Source organism: Lathamus discolor, chromosome 8 (assembly GCF_037157495.1).
Source record: "Lathamus discolor isolate bLatDis1 chromosome 8, bLatDis1.hap1, whole genome shotgun sequence".
Taxonomy (NCBI): domain Eukaryota; kingdom Metazoa; phylum Chordata; class Aves; order Psittaciformes; family Psittacidae; genus Lathamus; species Lathamus discolor.
In genome coordinates, this window is record NC_088891.1 from 19,472,506 (window position 1) to 19,494,257 (window position 21,752).

Sequence of the window (21,752 nt, forward strand, 5' to 3'; positions counted from 1 at the left end):
TATTCACAGCCTCTCAAACGGCTCCTTCAGAAGCTACTCTCCCCTCCCCTCCCGGCCTTCTTTTTGATGGGCCAAGGCAGCTCTCTTCTTTTTGGCTTCTGTTGCAAAAGAGCATCTTCACTACACTTCTGTACCCCTTCCTCTAATGGAATCCAACATTTTGGGGACAGGGTTGTCCATAGCACTCCACAGTAATCAAAGCCATGGAGATGGGCTTCCTTTTCCCTCATTTCTTCTAGAAATAGCTCACTCCAAATACTTGAGAGGGAAATAATAGCACAAGAATTGAGGAGATAGATAGAGAAAGTAAAGAAATTGTATTTCTCACGTTCTGTACCTCAGATGCAATTGCAAGGTTTATGTGAATGTGATCCTGGTACCACTAAAAGAAATTGAGTGAAGTTTTTCTCTTAACAGAGCACAAGCAGAAGAGAGATATGGGAAAGAGCTGATTCAAATCGCCCGAAAAGCAGGAGGACAAACGGAAATCAAGTAAGGAATTCTGTCCTTATTAGTGCAAACAAAAGCATTTTGGAAACAATATCAGACCCCTGTGTTTCCCTACGAATGGGGCCATAAGCTGCTCACTAGAGTGAGCAGCATACAGGAAGAAAGGGGGAAACACCACAGTGCTTTCAAAGCAGGATTCACAAAGTCCCACATTGGGAATTCCCAGTAGGTCTTCACTGGGAAATTTTTCATTTCAGGATTCCTAAAAATGCTTCCAAAACCAAACTAAGCAATGGGGGGAAAAGGGAACGGAAAAGGTTGTGAATTGTTTAGGATGGTGGCTGGGCAATTCTGGGAAGCTGGTGGAGATGAAGAAACTGTGACAGAATAAATGCAAAGTGTAAAGACACCAAAAATCAGGTTTTTTGCAGCAGGAAAAAGGCTCAGTTTAGGAACACAAACTTTAAACCTCTTTGAAGGGACTTAATTTGAAACAAATCAATGAACTACTGAAATACACTAAAATGACATAGATTTTTCTCTGTCTTCTACCACTACTATCTGAGATCACATAGAAATTGTGTTGTGAGGGGAAGATATATGTTGGCATGGAATTTAACTTAATAAACACTGCTGATAAACTGCTGCTATTATTGATGGTAGCAGCAATAATGAGACATTCTGTCATTACTGCAACAAGTAATAATACAGTAATAAGGTGGCAGAGGATGAAGATTTGGGGTCACAGAAGACAAGTCTGAAAGAGAAGACCTCAATCAAACACAGAACAGCTCTATTGATCCCTGGGGCCCACTACCCTCATCTATCCCGTATCTCATTTCTTAATTGCAGTCTCCTTTTCACATTAATTCACCACTCTCAGTGTGAGGGTGGTTTCCTGCTCAGAGCTTATGGGAAAGCTTGACATCAAATCCCTGCACCACCATGGCATGGAAGTGCAAGACAATCCCTGTAGCACTTGCTATCCATTTGGTGGTGGCACATCCAGGCTAACAGGGAAACTTGTGTTACCCAAGCGCCTGGTAGTGCAGAGAGCACTGAGGATGACTACAGAGAACATGCAAGCCTCTCCTCCCCCAGTGCCCCTGCCTCTCCCTTGCTTCTGAGTGATGCAGTAAGGTGTAGCAAGGCTCCTTGCAAAGGCTGCTGGAGATGGCTTCTACCATCTCCTGGCGTCTCAATTCACTGACCTGATCAGAGGAAAGGAAGGAGAAGAAAATTCATTTTGAAGTTAAAATAGCAGATGAATGATGCACAGCTTCTTCCCAAAGTAAAGGCAAAGATTTCCAGGATTAACCAAAGGATCTACCTAGATTTCTTCACTGGCAACACAAGGCAGGCAGAGCAAATGTGTGCAGAAACAGCCAGCTCTGGCTGCCCTTCTGTGACTTAGTGGGTAATTCGTGGGTCTGACTCTTCCTAAGAGATTATAAGAGCTTGATTTAGAGGCAGAGCTAAGCCCCAGAGTTGGGATATGGATACAAGTTCCCCCTCAAGTTGTGGGAAGTTTGGACTCAGGCCCAGCTCTACTTTGATCCAGCAATTTTATAGCTTGACGTAGAGAGAGAAGGCTGAATATCCCAACAAAGCATGCTTCAGAGCTGGTAGTGACCATCAGCTTTGTGCTGATGCTTTTATCAGAGCAAATGTCTCTCTGGCTCTGTGCTGAAGCAGAGAGGGGACACTTTGCTTTCTGCCATCCAGCATTCTCTGGGTGTTTAAGGGGTTACACAGATGTGCAGTGAAGGGCACTTTAAAATCAGAGAGAACTGGGGTCTATCCAAAGGCTGGAACAACTCACAAAGGGAAGTATTTGGGTTTAATGCCTCAAGATTTGTGATATGCTGTGAAGCTTGTGTTTGTTTGTGTGGCATTGATTGCTGGCAGCAGTTCTGCTCCCAAGGACAGTCCTTCAGGGAGACCAGTGGGAGGGAACCTCTGCAATGCCAATAATAAGAAAAGCTTGAAAGAACTATGCCACAAATATCCCCATGCATTATTCCAAATGCTTCCTCTTTAAAGGACTCCCTATTGGCACACTGAGTCCTAATAGTATTATAACTGACTGACAGGCTGAACAGGACTGTACGCATCTTGAAATGCAGCTTTTGGGAGCAAATAAAGTCTAGTGAAGGTGTGTGCATGTGTTCATACCTAAAACTTGCATTGGACAATTGCATTTGACATTTGACAACGTTTTTAGCAGGACATTTCACAGCGCTTCCTGAGCCATGCACTGTATTGCAGAGGGCAGGAATTACTGATTCCATGCTCTGTGTTGCAGAGGAGCAGGAATTACTGATTCCATGCTCTGTGTTGCAGAGGAGCAGGAATTACTGATTCCATGCTCTGTGTTGCAGAGGGCAGGAATTACTGATTCCATGCTCTGTGTTGCAGAGGGCAGGAATTACTGACTCCATGCTCTGTATTGCAGAGGAGCAGGAACTACTGATTTTAGATCACTCATTTTCTTGCTAGTGCAAAATTATTATCCTGTAGTCTTAATTTCAGTCATCTTTAAAACTTTTCAGATAATAAGGCTTTCTGTCACTTTTCCTGGGAAATCATTTCACACCCCAGTAGTTCTCAATAGCAGGAAGGTCCCCAATACCTTTTCAAAAAGTCAATAAAAAGGACATAGAAAATCCATCCACAACAACCATCTAAAATCTTCCAGTATCAGAAAATACCCAGAAGACCTTAGGAGAAACAACTTCAAGGCCAATTAATTCTGTTTAGCACAACTACTGAAACGAATGAATTGGCTGCAGAAACCTCCCATCACTTCACCAGTGGTGGAGCATCCAAGTGGTGCTCTCTAGCCGCTATGGAAGGGCAGAGCAGGGGAGAGGTGGCAGGAAGCTGGACTGAGCAGCAGTCCCCACGCAGGGGCCTTTTGGCAAACCCATCTCCCCCACAGCCAACACCACATCTGCCCAACTGGATGCGGTGGCACTGCTCCATGTCACGGGCAGCCCATTCATGTGCTCATGTCATCCCAGTACCAATGTGAACATCTCTGTCCAACTGCAGAAACACAATCCCTGATGGCTGCCCTGTTCTTCCCATCTCAAACCTTTGGAAATTGAAATATGTACAGAAAAAAGATTCTCTTCTACCCCAGTGAATCAAGGAGAAGATTTCCTTCTCCCCCAGACTTTTGCTTCAGCTGGAGCAAACTGCTGAACTCAGCTAAAGGTATAAATAGATCCAGCTGCCCATTATGATTCACTGAAAGACACAGATGAAGAAATATGCTGCTGCCTCACAGCAAGATAGTAGGGAAGGCTTGCTGAAATGTAATAGCAACTGTGGGACCACTCTCCATTGCTTTGAGGAAAATTTAGGTGACAGCAGCCATCAGGTTCCCATCCTATATGCTGTCTAGTGCTTGTTCCCTCAGCATCCTTACAGCTCCTCTGCTGGAGATCTGACCTCTGGGGGTGCTTGTGCTTGGCAGATACAAGCCAAGACTGTTCTAGGACACTTCACTACTGAGTGCCAGCAGTGATATAACATCATGACCTGGGAAAAGAGGACAGTGTTGTGTCTCCATCTGCAGACTCCTCAGCACCAGAAATACAAGGAATCACTTTGACCTGAGAACTAGCAGGGGAGAGTTTTTAACACTGCTACAGGACATGCAGCTGACTTCAGCGAGATCCTCAGTGCTCCTTTTTAAACCAGTATTGGAAGTGGCCATGGTGAGCCTACGGGTGTAGAAAACCTTTATCTTTTATTTAAAAAGAAAAAACGAAACAACAGAAAAGCAAGGACAGGGTTTCTGAAAGAAGCTGGTGCTGGTTACCACGGGCATAGCAAATAAACACTCCAGCTTCCAGCTCATGAAACAAAAGTTCCCTTTAAGCGCTGCCTGACAGCCACAGGGCACAATCGTTCAATAGTCCTGACTGATTCAAGCAAATTCAGGCTGCTTGCCCTTGCCTTGAGCACTGCAGCTGCTAGAAACTACTTCCTACAGGGAAGGGAGAGAGATCCTCTTCCCAAGCCATGACACAGATCTCGCCGTGCAGTGCTATAGGTCTTGGCAAGTTCATTCTAGTGTACAGAAGGATGCACACAACTTGAATCTAAATGCAAGACTGCAAGAGGGTCACAGAGGCTCAGACCAAAAGCCCTTCAGCCTAACATGCTCTCCCGAAAACTAGGTCCCAGGAGAGGAGCAGAATAACAGGGCAAGCATATGAGGTCCTATCTCTTGAATAAACTGAAGGGGGCTACAAGGATGCTGGAGAGGGACCCTTCATCAGGGACTGTAGCAATAGGACAAGGGGTAACAAGTTCAAACTTAAAGAGGGGAAGTTCTGGTTTGGTATAAGGAAGAAGTTCTTTACTGTGAGGGTGCTGAGGCGCTGGCACAGGGTGCCCAGAGAAGCTGTGGCTGCCCCATCCCTGGCAGTGTTCAAGGCCAGGTTGGATGAGGCTTGGATCAACCTGGTCTAATATGAGGCATCCCTGCCTGTGGCGGGGGGTTGGAACTGGATGATCTTAAGGTCCTTTGCAACCCAAACCGTTCTGTGATTCTATGATTCTAAGTTCAAACTGCAGTGTCGGTTTGCACTCTCCATATTCTGTGTTGCTCACATGGGAGAGGATGCACAGAAACTTGGTATTTGAGATCCAGTTTGCAAGTTTTTGCAGGTAGTGCACACATTAGTGATGTCTCCACACACTAAAGAAGATTCTCAGCACACCTCATGCCTTTTAAGAGGAAACACCTTTCCGGCTGCAAGGTGAGGTGACTGGGAATTTCCATGCAGTAGCTTTGGGCACCTCTTCAGCAGCACAACATGAAAACAGAGCCCAATTTTCAGATACATCCCCGGCTTCAGTTGAAATAGAGCCTCTGGGAACTCTGTTCTTTCGTACAGTAACTGATGTAAACAGTCGCTGGTTAAATTCTGCCTATTCTGACAACACCTATTTCCGTCATTTGCTCTGCCTGTCTCTTCTCATGTATATGATTTCCTACTGTTTTTCTTCCCTCTTTTCCACTGCCATCTCCTTCAGACCTTGGTAGGGTTGTTCCATTAAGCCTATGTCTACTCTGCACTTCTCTGCAATGCCTGAAGTAGAATATTTCAGTGAGCGTGAGGTGAGGGCATCTGTAACGAAATGCCAATTGCTGCTTCCTGTGTATAAATATAGGGCAACTGTCACTTAATATACAGAACTCTCTGTATTATTCACACAAAGCAGGCATTTGTGAACTGAAGCTAAAAGGCATTTGGGAAGGTCACATCCTTCCATAATTAGTTATTCTCCACTCAAACATTCTGAACCCACACAGAGCATATAAACTTGTGCTTTGAACTTTCAGGACTATGGAAAATGGACCCAAACACATAGTTTGAAAGAGCTAAGGGTCTGCTCAGTTCTTGTTACGTCCAGCCTAGGTGAGCTCTCTAGTGATGCGGACAGGCACTTTTGAGCAGCGCTGCTCTCTTTCCAAGAGATATGAGGAAGTTAATTTTTATGTTAAAGGTCCAAAAGATGTTTGGATGGTTTTATCCTTTATTTGAATAGCAGAGGTCATTCTGGAGTCACAAGGGGTCTGATCTGTAGTCTATGGGCACAGATCTATAGGGAAGAGAAGATACATGGAAATCTCATCCTGTTTACCCCTCTGCCCCAGCAAAGTCTGGGGTGATGCATCTGTGCTCCCAGTAACCAGCCCTGGGAGTAATGCTACATCCCCCATTCCGTCTGGGGCTGTTTCCTTCTGACCCTTATCTGAAAATACCTGAGCACCAGAAGCAAAACACAGTGCAGACACACTGCAGCACCAGAGCAACCCTCCACATTGGTTGCTACTTTCATGACTGCTCATGCTGGCCAGTGCCTTGCTAGCATGAATTTTTAGACAGTCAGAAACTGAGATGTCCTGCTCAGAGAAGGGGCGCTGCTCATGCCTCTTGTGCACTTACAGGTGGCTTCAACATCACACCACAGCTGGGAGCTGTGCAGAAATCTTTCCAGTTGCACCACGGAGCAGTTTTGCCTTTCTGTTTATAGCTCCTCTGAGAGCCAGAAGAAAACATCCTGGCTAAATTAAGTCTTTGATGTTTTCACCACATCCTTGCTAAGCAATGTTAGATTCAATTCTATGCAACACTCTGCTGTGTGTCTGGTAGTGACTGGGGTACCTCCCTGCTCAGAGAGGACACCACCTCCTCTTTCTTTTCCTTTTTGCAATGCAGACAGAGTCCCAGGGGCATTTGAGACCAGATGCTTCTGACCTTGGGTCCCCACACTTTGCTGCCGTCACTGGGCTGTACACAAAGAAATGTTGGTTAAACTACATCGGGTCTTTCTTCTCTGTGCGGCAGGAGAGAGATGCTAACCATTGCCTCAGAGGAGACTGGCACTGGGTTGGTTTCGTAACCATGTTATCAGGATGTAAGTTACTGGAGACACAGGGTGAAGAGGTCTGTTGGGAAGTGGTCTGTAGAGTTCATGTGCCAGAGAATTCTCTCCATTTCAGAAAGAGTGTTTTTAACAATTACAATAAGAACAGAACATTGCTGTTCAAACTGAAACCCACCAGAAAGGGAGGTGAGGTTATTTCACGCTCCTGTTCACCAAGCAAAGATAGAAAGAAAATTAAAAAAGACCTGTGGGTTTCCGGTTAGAAGGGCCCGTTTTACCTTCCTGTGTACGAGATGTAAAGGGAGTCTCTGAATTACTCAAGCCAGTCTCTAAAGGCAAGTATATATATAAAAATGCCCAAAACATCAAGGCTAAAGCTGAAAACAAAAAGGTGTGGTGCAACCATGTAGGTGGTGAGTGAGCCCATGACCTGCACTGCCACTGAGACAGCTCTGCTGTGTACACCTCTGGTGCCATGAAACTCAGCTTTGGATGACTGGGAAGGTACCAGGGCCTTCCTACAGTCCATTTCCTGGTGGTCCTCGTGTCACATAGGTCAGCTATCCAGCAACAGCTCAGGTCTCTAGCAAAAACCAGGTCCAAAAACAGAGAGAAAGCAAACACAGAGAGCAGCCAGGACAAGTCCACTTGGAAGTGCAGGCATCCCATGCTGTTCCAATCACGTCCCCCTCCTGAACCAAGTACAACCTAATTCTGAACAGTGTGTGAGTAGAAAGGATTATGATCTGATGCACTGCTCCTCATATCTGGACTTGTTGGCAAACAAAACACCCAAATACAGGAAGCATTTGCTGCCTTTAAAGCAGGGGACAGGTTCTGCTGGGAGAGAAATCAAGCCAAGCTCTCAAATGATGCATTCTGTAAAGTTTGTCCTCTCAGAGGAGAGCCACAGGGACTAGCAGTCAGTGCCCTGGAGGCACAGGGTTGCCTTCCCAGCTTTGGTGTGCTGGGTAAATCTGGGTAAGTGCATTTTGGAAAGGATTTTGCAATCTACAGAACAAGAATGCCGAACAGTGGGTGAGCTTTGTTGTAATGAGCTTCGCCCCTTGGTTTCCCTGTTCCTCTAAAAGCTCTACCATTGTCCTTCTCCAACTGAAAAAACGAGCACTGGGAAGTGTGGCTTTTACAAGCGCAGCTCAATGCCGCTGCAGTGGAGTAGCAGGAGAGTACAGAACCAGAAGGCAGCAGCCAGGGTGGGTGCTCCCGAAGGCGATAAGAGTATTTTAGCCACTAGATGGCAAAGATCACCCGAAGTTGCTGCAGAGCTGCTCTTGCACAGGTTCTACCCGTTCCCTTTACTCCGGATTCAGGGTCAATCCTGTTTCTGCCAGAAATTCCTTGTGACAAATCCAATCTTTAGATATCCAGGGGGGAGTTTTAACAAACACCACAGTAAATCTGTGTCCAACCCTGTTTCCAAGGAGGCATCTGCAGAGGGCTCCAGGTAGGGAGGACAGAACTCTTTCAGAGCATCCAGGAAGGTGAGACACCCTCACTTCTGATGCTTTGGAATAAAGCCCTTATTAATCCCATTAGAAAGTCAGACCCACCCAAGAGAAATGGATAACAGATGCTGTACATACAACCCAGCACAGCCACAATTAAAATTCACTTGGATGTCAGCTACATGAGTTGCTTCCATTAAATCCTCCAAAGCAGTGGAATGCTGCATTTCACTGATCTAATCAGAACCCATAGAAGCAATAAGGAGCTAATCTATAGCACTGCTGCAGCAGCCCTAAATCCTAAGGGAATACCTGATGGATCCATGGATCAAAATTGGATTTATTTTTTCTCTCCCACACGTCACTTGGCACAATGATGTATTTGGTACTCCCTTGAGCCCCATAAGGATGAGGGATCTGAGCCAATGATTATAGAAGGTTATTACAGAAATAAGGAAGGAAATGACTGAAGCTTTTTTCAATCTACTTATGGACTGTGGCCTTGTCCCAGTCAGCAGCTAGCACACTGGCTGGACAAATCTGTGCAAGGAGTGAAAGGCCAGAGCTTTCTGGAAAGACCATTCAAGCCCATGCAGGGAGCAAACTGGTCTCTCTCCAGGTCAGACGCAGATGTGTTATTATACCAGGAGACGCACTTGTTCTTACAGAGAGCCAGCAAAAAGGAGAAAAGCTTCATGTATGGCTTATGGATCATGAGCTGCTCTGGCAGCTCAGATGCCTGGAAAACAAAAAAGCAGGGAGTTGCTTGTGTCCTTGATATGTACTGAGAAAGTGCTGGTTTCAGTATCCACCATGGCAATTCTGCCAGTCTCTGTATAGCCTGAATCACCAGCAGCAAGTGGAAAAAAGCAGTCTTTGGGCACAACAGATCAACACAGCATGCACAGAGTATGTGCAGTTTGCAGGTGTCCTCTGCTTTTTAAATGGCACCATTTACCCATTTCAGGCATGAAGCTGTTGGCATATTCTCCACCTCCTATTGGAAAATCCACACTAAAAAAGCAATTTATTATTCTTTGAATATACATATTTTTTCAAAATAATCCATTAGAGCTTTGGGGTGAGCAAAAGCTCTCTCTGCTGCTCATATTCAACCTGCCTTTTAATTGCAAGCTTTTAACTAGCTTAGCTTGTTTCCTCTGTGTGGTGAAAATTTTGTTTCCATCAATATTTTATATCAGGGTTTTGTTTCTTTTCCCCTCTAAAATGAGCCTTCAAAATGTTTAAGTATTATTAGGACAACACCGAAAAGCACTTGATCTGGCACATTTCCTGTCTTGTCTCAGGAGATTCCCCTCAACCAATATAGTTGAAAGCTGAAAGAATCAAGCAGTTAGCTCAATACTCATCTTCTCTGCCTGAAAGACTTCTCCTTATATTTCTATACCAATGTGGATTTGGCAGTGGACTGCAAAGCAATATCACTGAGGAGAGGTCCAGCCTTTCCCATCTCCTGTGCATTTTAGTTATGCCTGGCAAGGCAGCCCTGCTACTGGGAGAGCAAGCTTTGATTAGGAAACAGATGTCCAGCCTAAATTAACACAGGGCAATTAGGATCCTTCATGTGTCTCTTAAGACGCCTGAAACGGCCCAGGAGATATAGAATTTCCCTACCCATCTGCAGCTGCACATGGCTGGGAAGTGATACGCATCCTCTTCTGGGCTCTCCCAGTAGCCAGGCTGCAGCCAGGAAGACTGCAGGGGCTTCATTAACAGGCTGCTCCCTGGGCACCCACCTGGCGCAGACCAGGGCTCCATGGAGATCCCAGGCCTGCTTCCTTCAGGGAACACTGTGGGGCTTGAAGACGCGCTTTCTAGCCTGGAAAACCTCCAGCTCACACCACAGCCCCAGCCTCTGTGTATAGAAATGCCCTGCCAGCCTGCAGGCTCGGAGCTAGGGGAGGTTAAGTTGAAAATGCTCTTACAGACTAGGCTCTTTCCCACCACTCCTCTCTGGTATCTCTGGTCTTGCTTAAAATGGACCCTGGAGTGTGAAAAGACCAGGACGTCAAGCAAGCTGTTGTTACCCTTTCATGCCCTTCTGCAACTCTGCATTGTAGGACCACTTATTTATGTAGGTCCATCTGGACGAGCAGCATAACATCTCTTTTTGCTCATCTCCGCGCTGTACTTCACAGCCCAGCACCGAGGCCTGATTTCACGGCATGGTTTATTCATGCTGTGCTTCTGGGATGCCGAAAATCCCCGGGAGCAGCAGGGGTTCAAAGCTTCCCCCGGCTCTCGGCACCGTTTGTGCGTGTTAAAGGAGAGCGAGCTGTGCCACACGGGGGTGCTCGGGAAGCACGGTACGGAGGATGCTGCAGAGCTGCTCCAGCTTCAAGGGTGACCGAGGAGAAATTTGCTGGTGCCGCATTCGACACAGAGGGTGGAGCTGGTTTCGCTCTACCCTTCAGACTGGTGCTCCAAAGCCCAGTTCCCCTTGACCGTCTTTATTTCATGCCGTCGACTTGTAACCATTGGCAAGGTGCGAGAATAGAGAAACGCCTGTTAACGTTCACAGCCACAAATAGAGGGGGATTAAAAAAAGAGGGTGCACATGAGGAGTAGCACAATTCCTCGCTTCATGGAGCATTTTATTGCATTTCCTGATGGGAACAGATTGATGCTGTTGTGCTTGTTAGCGTGGTCAACTTTTATTACAAGACTATTAAGGGTTTTATCCCCTATTCTGAGGGAAAGCTTTTTCTCTAGATTCACAGTCCTTAGAAGCCTGTACTAATAAAATGCACTTGTTTCTGCCTCACAGCACACTGAAGGCAGCATTTGAGAGGCTCAAGCAACGTAAGTATTTACAGCTTCCTTTCTGACCCGGGTAAGACAGGCACCCAATGTGCTCACCCCCTCGGGGGTCTTTCATCCTCTTTCCCCCTCTATTTCCAACTTATCTATCCCAGTCTGTAGTGTGGAGAGTGAAGGGAAAGGACTCACTGGGAGTCCTCCACGGCGGGGCACTCAATCCACTCTCTGGTGGCAAAGAAAATGGCTTCTTCCTCAAATTACTTTTGTCTGGGTGAGGTCACAAGGTACCAGCTCTGTTCCCCATGCTGCAAGCCCCCAGCCTCAAACCGGCATACTCGAAATGTACCCAAGGCTGAACAAAACCCTTTCACACACAGAAAATGCAGCATCATCACAGCGACCGGGCTATGGCACCTGCTGCTTAGATAAAAACACCCTTTGAAAGGCAGCTGGTGAATGAAGGTATTTTTAGAGCCTGGGTGGGGGAGCTCAGTACTGCTGGAAATGGTGGGGTTCCATTTCAGAGGCACCAATGCCGACAAATGGAGAGGAGTTACCGGCCACTTCAAACAGCATCAGCCAGGTGCTCTGACATTCAATCAATCCCTACCAACCCTGTGGAATTCTCAGGTTGCAGCCTCCTCTGATGACACTTGTACAAGGCTGGGTGCAACTGGAAGCAGAGGCAATGACAAGCCAGCAGTGTAGTGGAAGGAAGGCAGACACAGGGGATGGTGGTACAGGCCACCAGCTCCTTCCCTCCCTCTGCCCGACAACATCTGGCCTCCAGCCCCAGAAGGTGCCTGGGGTAAACAGGGCTCTGCACTTGCCATGGTGGCTCTGAGCGTGTGCTCCTCCTCTGCAGCAAGGAGCGTTACCCATGCATTGTGCAGCCCTGAGAGGACCTGCAATAAGCCTTACTGAGATTATGGGAGCCCTTAGCAATGTCAGTGCATGCAGAAACATAGGGAAGCCTTTTGTTACAGCTGCTTTGTACATTAACAAGTCATGCAGTAGCCACATCCCAGAAACATCTCCTGAAAAACATGACTTCATATTTCAAAACCTGTCCACTCACTCTGTGCGAATTCTGATTTGCTTTAGAAACTGAAAGTGTTGGAAACTCTCATCTCCAGCTAGCGGTAATGCTGAAGGACGAACTGAAAGGAATAGAGGAGTTCCGAGAAAGACAGAAGGAACAAAGGAAAAAGGTGAGGAACTGGAGAAACGTTGAAACGGATTGGGTCAATAGTCCATGCTGATGGCGTGTCTCCAGCCAGGGGCTGTGAATACTGCCCAAGAGGATGAAACATATCCAGTGTGCCCCGCTCACTCCATACACCAGGCTGTGGCAGAAGATCTCCTTCTGTTCCCAGCTGGACATAAAGCAGTGCTCTGAACTCAGGAGACAGAGGCTTTACTCACTTTTACACTCTCGGGTATAACTGCAGATACTATTATTATTCCTGCAAGACTGTAATTCCTCCTTTGCTCTTTTTTATACCCTTGCTAATTGGGTTTCTTTGGTATGATCCTGCATCATCTCTAACACGCACTACGATAAAGGGGTAATACAAACATTTAGAAACATAAAAGCAAATTACTATCATGCTGAATGCAACACCAGTATATGCTCTATTACAAATACGTGGAATAAACAGCATCTAGTTGATGTGGTATAACAAAAATTTCACTACCTTTAAGGCCATTTCATTCCCTATGACTGTATCCAGCTCTAATTCCCTTGAAAGAGTAGCTCCCAATAGAAACAACAGTGGTCACTTAACACCTTCTCTGGTTCCATGGGGTTGAAGACAAAGATGGGACATTCACTTAACATTGAAAGCACTGATGGAGGAGTAAAATGTTCTTTGCTAATTCTAAACAAATGAAAATGCACATGACCAATATCCAATGGCATAAAAGTCTTGTGTCTACAACCCTGACACACAGGAACTTGGAATAGCAAAGGGCTCCGAATATTAAAGGAGGTAAAACCAGCACTGCTAGTGAGATTTGAGGTCCACTGATGAAGCAAATAAGGCATGCAAAGGCAGACAGCAAGCACCTAGTTCATCACTATTTGTATCCCCACCACTTTGCCATAGGATTTCCAAAGAGAGAGGTTCTCTCTCCTGTTGAAAACACTAGCAACTGGAAAGAGAGAGACCTGGAAAAAACTGCTTTGGAAACTTAGGCAAGCTTTTTGCTCCTTCCAGCATGTGGCTGTGGGAGAGTCAACATTAGACAGAATAGTCAGCATTTGTGGTAAGCTCCCAAAATCCTGTGATTTGTGTTTCACTGGAACTGCTTTCAGGACGATGCTATTTAGCCCAACGAAGCAAGCCTCTGGGTACCCCACAGAGAGTTTTGCTTGAGCAGAATATAAAGGACCAAAAGTCCCACTGAGGAAACACATACCCTGCCAAACACGAGCATATCTCACTGCCATGTAAGGCTGGGCATATCTCAACTAAAGCCATAAAAGAGAATTCAGTATTGTCCTTTGGGGACAACTGACCAGATGACGGTATGGAAATCAAACTGCATTGAGCATAACTTTGCCAGAAGCAATGGAATATAAATTACACAGGGATTGTTTGTGTTTAAAATGAACAAGTACCCTTGCTTATGTGGGTGAGACAGTGGTTTGGTCTGCAAAGATGTGGGATCAAGCTCTTGCTGGCGGAGCTGATGGGCACTGTGACTGGGTGTTACACTGTTTAATCTCCTTAAGAAAATAAAAGGAGGGGGGGAGACAGAGAAAATGGAGATCTCCATCCTCTCTGCTATTAATGGCAACCACTGAAGCAGAATTATCTTGGATTATTGTTTTCACCTGGCACTTTGATGCTGTCAGCATCACTTAGAAACTGTCCTGAGTAAAAGCAGAGTGAAGTCATTTACCTCATCCTGCCACTAGAAGAGGGGGGAGGAAAGTCTGAGGCAAGAAATGCTAAATTCTATGTGTTTCTTACAGTACGAGTCTGCAATGGAGCGCATGCAAAAGAACAAATTGTCCCATTATAAGAAAACAATGGAGGTAAGCAAGGAGGTTTTGTGCAGGTTCCTCAATGCAAACAGGCCCTGTTTTAAGGCAGGGTGAATTCTGTATCACATGTACCTACAATTAAAGAAAGGTCAAGAGTGTGTGAGTGTGCAAGAGTGTGTGAGAGAGGGGCTGTGATTCCTGCTCCAAGGAGAAAGCTGATCTCTGCTGCACCCACTGAAGAGTCTCCAAAATAAGTACTCAGAAAGTCAATTGGAATGAGCAACGCCCCAGGTCACACAGGATTTCATTCTTCCTAGGCAAGGATACTTACAGAAGCACGTGGAATTTTTCAGTCTGTGTAAATACAGTTTTAAAACCAGTGAGGGAGTCTTGTAAACAGGAGGAAACCTCTCCAACTGGAACTGCAGGCAGCTGGGTTTGGTTTCCAATGGGCAATTGCCTCTAAAGAAAAGTAGTTGCAGCTCTGCCAGTGCTACAGCTGGAACTGTACTAACAATTTTAATTTAAACACAGTTTAAATTAGAGATTCTGAGTGAATCTCTAAGACACGTACATCTTCTTGTGTAAAGAAGGATTTCTTTTGTTTCCAAGACTATGGGGTGCTGGCTCGGTCTCACAGCTTGGAGCAATGGGCAAGGCAACACACTGACTTCAGCACCTGATGCTCCAAGTTACACTACAGGAATGACAGTCCATCCCCACTGGCACCATGGGAATGTGTGCGCCTAAGTTTGTCTCTGCACTGCAGCTCGGACAGATGCCTGATGCACTGATGGTGCTAGAGCTGTCTGTGTGTTCGTGAGCACCCCTGCAAAGAGCTGGCTGCAACTGTGTAAATCAAACTATTTCAGGGCTGCAGGAAAAGGACCCAATTCCTAGCCTAGTTCTTCAGTTCTATTTTTCTGTTGCTCCAACTTTGGCACTGATTTTCCCCTCAGACTGCAAACCAGAAAATGCCTAGAACATCATTGGAGACAGTCCCTAACCCAGACCTCACATTTGGTTTCATTTCCACACAGTCAAAGAAGACCTATGAACAGAAGTGCAAGGAGGCGGATGAGGCCGAGCAGTCCTTTGAACGGACAAGTGCTTCAGGCAACCAGAAGCAAACAGAAAAGGTACCTTGCAGGACAGTGCTATTTGGGGTTTATCTTTTCAAGCTGCAACAGAATCCTGTTGAAGAACCCATTCCATGGGCTGCCAGGGACTTCATTCCCTTCTAATTAGCCTTTTGAATCAAAATGAAAACAAAGCCCCTTCCCAAGGAGGTCTTCCTCCACAAGCTTTAGTAACCCCAGTTCTGCAATAGGCCATGGGTTTTCAAAAAGGCTGGGGAGGGATTAAGTTATCCAATTAATTTATCCCAGGCTATAACCCAGTTGCTCGATGGATCCTGAAGGGAAACTGAAGGAGATTTTTCTTGGAAATTCTAATAAAGAAGGAACAAGTCAGAAGTGTGTCATGCGGTAGGATTTGCCTTTTAGCTGCTTACATTTAGTAGGCAGAGGATCTTACATTAAAATGCATATTTTTCCTCAACATTTTTCTCCTTATGGTTAGTTTAATTTCGATGAAATTTACAAACTCAAAAATAAATCACTGGAAATTAAGGCATTGCAGTCCTTCATTGCATCGTCTTGATACTTGTAGCTGACAATTCACTAACTTTTAATGGGAACATTTTACAGCGGAACAGATGGAGAAAACAAAATAAATGAACTCCCTTTGGCTCGATAAAAATCAATGCAGTGTAAGCAAAAAGGATCAAAAATCATCTCAAGGAGCAGGGGGATGGAGGCTCTAAAAACAGCATCACAACTTTGCATTTTATTTCCAGCATTTGCTGATCTTTGATGAACAAAACCCTCCAGCTTAGCTGCAGAGAGGGGATGAAATCCTGGCCCTAGTGAAATGACACCAGAACACTTAGCAGCTTCAGTGGCATCAAAACCTGACCCAGCTCCTGTCAATGCAGAAGGATCCCAGGGTGCTTCCTTGCCATGACTGCCACACACATGCCAGCACATTTGAAATGTGCAGAGGCATCCCACAAGAAACACTGTGGGCTGTTTAATTCTGTGCAGCACTCGCAAACAGTTTGGGCCAGGAAGCAGGTAAGAACGAAGCTTATGTTCCCAGCTTACTACACATTTTCCAGCCAGCTGTGATGAGGAATATGGTCATAAGAACCCCTACCTGAGCCTTGTCTTGAAGGGCAGAATGGAAGAATGTATTACACTGATGTCTAGAGTCATGTGTTAATGTACTGTCATCACCATCTGTGCAGAAAGAGCTGGGAGTACAGAGCTGTCAATAATAGCTGTAGTCCTGTTTGCTAAAAGCTGCAGGGTTTTAAAAAGGAAAAGTTCTACTTCGTGTGAATTTTGCTGTTAGGCTTCTGAGTTGGCCTGGGAAATGCTTTGGTATTTGTGAAGTATTTTAAAGGCTGTATTCTTTTCATCTGTGTTAAATAAGTAGCTTTGGAAGATGAAGAATTTCAACTGCCATTTATTTCTGCTTGTAAGTATCTATTAGAAAAGCACATCAAATACTTAAGAAAAACCAATTCAGCCAACAGACACAAGATTCAGGCTGGATAATGCTGGCACCAAGCTCCTACGGCAGGGATGTCTGCATGGAAAGATGTAAATTGCCAGACTTCCCTTGAAGTCAGTGGACCTGTAGCTACATCTGTGAAATTCTGGTCCCTGCCTCCGCATAGAACACATTTAACAGAGCCATGCATAAAGGCAGGCCAGTGTTTGCAAGTTTGAGAAGGGGAAAGGGAGCAGGCAGCAAAAAAATTTGGCCAGAAGCAAACCATATGGTCAGAAATTAATTTGGGGTCTTTCTTTTCCTGTTTCAGAGTCAGAACAAAGCCAAGCAATGCAGAGACGCAGCAAATGAAGCAGGTGATGCTCTATTTGAAACTGAACTAAGATTTCTCTCAGCAAAGATCTGCCAGCAAGCTGATTTTGACAGAGCACCATCCAAAGCATCCCGGCTGCCTCTGTTTGAAGTCACGTTTCCCAAAGGCACCTACACTCAAAGATTAATGAAGCAGCTTCTAAAGAACAGCAACCTGATAGTCCCCTGCATTCCCTTTCCTTTGTGGGAATGCAAGTCTCCTGCTTTCATTACAGAATTCGTAGAAGACCTCCTTTAGGGACTTCACCCAAGAAACGAAAGCTCCCTTAAAACAAGTTTGAAAGCACAAAAGAATGATACTCAAATTGCCCTCAGTCGGCCCAAACCAGATATGCAGTCCCCAGGTTCCCTGTGCATGAGCATGGTAGCATTCTCCAGGCAGGAACACAGTGCATGTCCAGAAGGACAGGCCAGCAGTCACCTGAGCTGGTTCATGAGTTCAGACTTGTCCCTCACTGCTCATGTAAGAGCTGACACTAAAGAACGTTTTACCTGGCTGGCTCAGCACAGAGCAAGCCTAAGGATGCTCAGTGCTCCAGCACTGAGGCTCTTCATCTCCAATTTGTATTATCCCCACTGTGAAGTTTACTAGGTCAAAACCACACAGAGAGAATCCTCCTCACTCTAGTATAAAGTTGCGAAGAAGAAACCCCCAAATACCCTGTGGCCCACCAGTTTCAAACTCACACATTCTTGCAATACTCTAGCAAACCACAGGCCTAAAGTGCAAGAAACACAGCAAAGTCCCAATAGGAGGGAAAAGAAAAAGGCTGTATCATTTTCTTCCCCTAACTGTTGGATTCCTCTTATGTGTGTGTTTACAGAGAATGTGTACAAACAGAACATCGAGCAGCTGGATAAGGTCAGGACAGAGTGGGAACAGGAACATATCAAAACCTGCCAGGTAAACATTGACTTTTGCAGCGATATATTTGTGTGCTCTGTATTTGATCTTACTTGCAGGTATCAGGCTTAGACCTGAGATTTCGCCCCAAGGGTTTTGCTGTTTGCTCTATGTGGAGTCTCAGTAGATGTCTTTGCAAAAATACTGCAAAAGCTGGAGTTGATTTAGACATAGCTGCTAGCTGTCCTGCCTGCACTCTCCTTGCCTGCTCCAGGATATGTATGTAAATAGAAAGGAGGGGAATCAGTGCAGAAGTGTGAGAAGCAGAGCAATGTATGACCTGGTACAATCTATTGGTGCCAGTTTTCACCCAAAACTAAACGTAAGACTACAGTAACTTTAGGAATGATCCATCACAGCCAAGACAAGGCTGTTTCTCAAGTAACCGCTTCATGACAAAATGTAGTGTCAGTAGAAAGTGAACAGAAACGTAGACAGGAAAATTCATTTTCAGTTTTAAAAGTGAATTTCAAAATAGAAACAAGAATTTAATTAATTAATTCATTAAAAAAATCAACAAACAGATTCCTTTCAGAATCCTTATTTTGCACAGCACTTTATATTCACCTGCCCTCTGCCATGGACTAATCTTTCAGTTGAAAGGTGGTGGTGGAGAAGTCTCTGTTCCCATTATGCTGAGGACGGGTGAGGAGATCTGTGCTTGCCTAGTAAGCTTTGCACAACAATTTACAGGAACTGGCTGACATCCAAATCAGCCACATATTTGGTCATATTAATCCTTCAAGTACATTTGCCCATCTGCTGAGTACGATTTTGCTATGTTTACTTGTTGCAGGCTTTATTTCCACGTAACATGAAATGCCAGGAGCATAGCTTGTCAGTTCTCTGCTTCCTCTTAAATATTCCCTATCTGGAAGGACTGGAAAGTCCCATGGCTGGCACAGCAGACTTCCCATAGAAATTTTGCCAAGCCTTAATTTTCCCCCTTCTTAAGAAGCCAATGAACAAGTGAGGTGTTCCACAACCAAACACACTTCATTCTCCCACATGGCTAAATTCTGAATAGCCCACAGAGCTTGTGGCCTGCCTGCTGCTGAACTCATTCATATAGGAAGGGCATCTTGGACATCTTTTAGAAGTCCTTGTAGATACAAGAACTGAGAGATATTTTGAGGCATTTAAAACTAGTAACTAGCACAAAAAGCAGCTTAAGATCCCCAGCTTCTGGCTTCATAGTGGAGAATGTGGAAGTGCTGAAGTTGCTTAGGTCTCTAGCTGAGCGCTGCACACCTGTAGCCCAAATTATTGGCTAGCAAGCGGCAGCAATGGAACGGAGAGGGGCAGTGCCGTGTTCCTTGGAAGATGTCCAGGTTCACTGTCAGTCTATTGCACATGCACAAGGGATGTGTCTAACCCAACACCCAGCTCTGCTTTGCTAAGGACCTGACAAGCCCAGAGTCACTACGCTTCCCTCTTTGCTGAGCTGCATTTCCTGACAGGACATCATTTACCTGGAGAATTCCCAGTGAGCTCTTGTGCTATTTCAGCAGCCCCTGCAGGGCCAGGCTGCAGAGATTGTCTTTTTGTATTCAGACTGGATATTGAAATACTCATTCTCCACCCTTCAGGTAAAAGCTTTTTCTGTTTTCTCTCAGAAACTGATCCCAAGGCCAGCTTATTCCCCTGATGGGCTCCTTTTTTGCTGTTTAGTTTTTAGATGGCAAGATATTACATGGCAGGCAGCACATCCAACTAACTGTTCTGCTGAATACTGTACACATTTGTGGTGTTCTGGACATAATTACTAGCAAATGGTGATGGAAACAGATGGCTGGAAGCATCTGAGCGTTTCACACCTCTTAGAAAACCAAAAATTTATGTTCTACTTATAGAAGTATAACTTAAAAAAAATATCAAACCACCCTGATCTAAGTTCTCCAAGTAAGAGTTGATCTGCCTCTTCCCCCGGCTCAGTTCACACTTCTCTCTCTTCCCCCTTCATTCTTCCCAAGCTGTGCAATAACAGGAGAAAAATCAGGCAGATGAAGGCAGGGACTAAACTCTGAAGAATGAAAAATGCCTTCTCTTTACCATGAAAAGAACCTTAGAAATGAAGAGAGGCAACTCCAGAGAGTCCCAAGTAGTTTCAAAAGAGAAAAGTATGGAAAGCCATTTTAGAAGGCAGAGATGGGTAGTTTTGGCTCTTCGTCTAACATAAATACAACCTTTTCATGCTAGGACTCAACTGATCTGTTAAACACCAAGATTTCAGAGCAGACCAGACCTCAGCTCTGAAATCCTTGGCAGTCAAATCCAGATCCTGATTCCTTTCCCCTGCTTTGTTTTTGTCTATAATACATAACTTTAATTTGGTGCAATCAATTAAAACAACTTCTCGAGCACAAGGAAGTAGATGCAGCTTCTCCAGTAGCTGCAAAGACATCCTTTACAAAGGATCCTTCAGAACAGTTCGCAGACTTACCAGCTTGGCCCTATTGTTGCCTGCAATGCAAATAACTAACTACCATGAGGCTACATCACATCCTCTCTTTGCTTTAGGTCTTCCAGCTCCAGGAGTGTGACCGCATCACCATCCTCCGCAACTCGCTGTGGGTTCACTGCAACCAGCTCTCCATGCAGTGTGTGAAGGATGATGAGGTAGGGGCACCTGCCAAGTAACTTTACATGCAGAGGAGGAAGAGGAGGAAAAGAGTGCTCTAGCAGTACAGCACTAGCTTGCCCTTCTCTGTGCCTGCTGACAGCAAACTGGCTGTTGTGCAATTTCAGTGAGGGGGGAGTATTCTCAATCTAGCTTGTTCCCTTCTAGATGTAAACCAGATATATGCCCGGACATAGACACTTACATGTCTCCTCCCCTCAGTTTGTTGGGTGTGCTTCCAGCTACCAGAATGCTCAGCTGAGTATATTTGGGCTGAGGCACAACTTTCAGAAAGGCATTCACTCATGGTCTCAAAATTGGAAGACAAAGAATACACTAGCTTTGACTCTGAATGGTTGTTTCCTGCTACCAATTTCTTTCTTGCACTGAAAAGCCTTGGACTGCTTTCGGCATCCTCTCTTAAAAGAATATCCAGAGCACAAATAAACAACTGTGTTTACAAGAATGTCTTTATGGGGGACAGGCTGAAGATCCATCCAGGTCTGACATGTACCAAGTATAAAGTGTCTCTTAAGGGGAAAATGTTTAGAAGAGCATTACTCATTAACTAAATGTCGAATGCTACAAATTAAATTCAATTCTTGGGTTCTGTTTTGTAGCTGTATGAAGAGGTTCGGTTAAGCTTGGAGAACTGCGCTGTAGAGTCAGACATAGACTACTTCATTAAGACTAAAATGACAGGAACACAACCTCCAGGTAATTATTCCTACTGGACTTCTCTGATGAGTCACCCGGGAGGCTGAGGCTGCAGTTGGTGCAGTACACGTCCTCTGGAGCTTGTGCTTCTGCTATTCATTGCCACCCGCCCATGGTTCACTTCCTGCTCGCTGTGCTGCTGCCGTTCCCTGTGTGGCATGGTAAGTGGCATAGATGGATGAGCCACTCAAAAATAACCCTCCAAAACTTGAAAAAAATAAAAGAGAAGTTGTTTTGGCTTTGCAACCAGGCTCATTTCACAGTACAGCTGAGCTGATGCTGCTAAGGAGGTGGCAAACTGCCTTGCAGATATGGCAACCTCAATTTCCTGCAGTGGTGACAAGTCAGAGCCAACTTACCATGTAACTGCACCATGGTATCCCCTTGACAGAGATGCTGCCTCTTCATTTGCAGAACAGAAAAGAGCAGACTTTCTATTTTGTTTTGTTCCACCTACCCAAT

The 21,752-nt window shown here is 45.2% G+C and overlaps 1 protein-coding gene across 2 annotated transcripts in view; it reads left to right on the plus strand.

The window, feature by feature from the left end:
- PSTPIP1 (proline-serine-threonine phosphatase interacting protein 1) overlaps window positions 1–21,752 on the plus strand; it is a 49,240-nt gene that overhangs the window by 19,406 nt on the left and 8,082 nt on the right. For both annotated transcript variants that reach the window (XM_065688571.1, XM_065688572.1), the window contains 9 exons: window positions 418–492; window positions 11,116–11,150; window positions 12,213–12,319; window positions 14,089–14,151; window positions 15,141–15,239; window positions 16,988–17,033; window positions 17,874–17,953; window positions 20,474–20,572; window positions 21,194–21,290. In XM_065688571.1, the coding sequence (XP_065544643.1) occupies window positions 418–492; window positions 11,116–11,150; window positions 12,213–12,319; window positions 14,089–14,151; window positions 15,141–15,239; window positions 16,988–17,033; window positions 17,874–17,953; window positions 20,474–20,572; window positions 21,194–21,290 (701 nt within the window). The remainder of the gene's footprint in view (window positions 1–417; window positions 493–11,115; window positions 11,151–12,212; window positions 12,320–14,088; window positions 14,152–15,140; window positions 15,240–16,987; window positions 17,034–17,873; window positions 17,954–20,473; window positions 20,573–21,193; window positions 21,291–21,752) is intronic.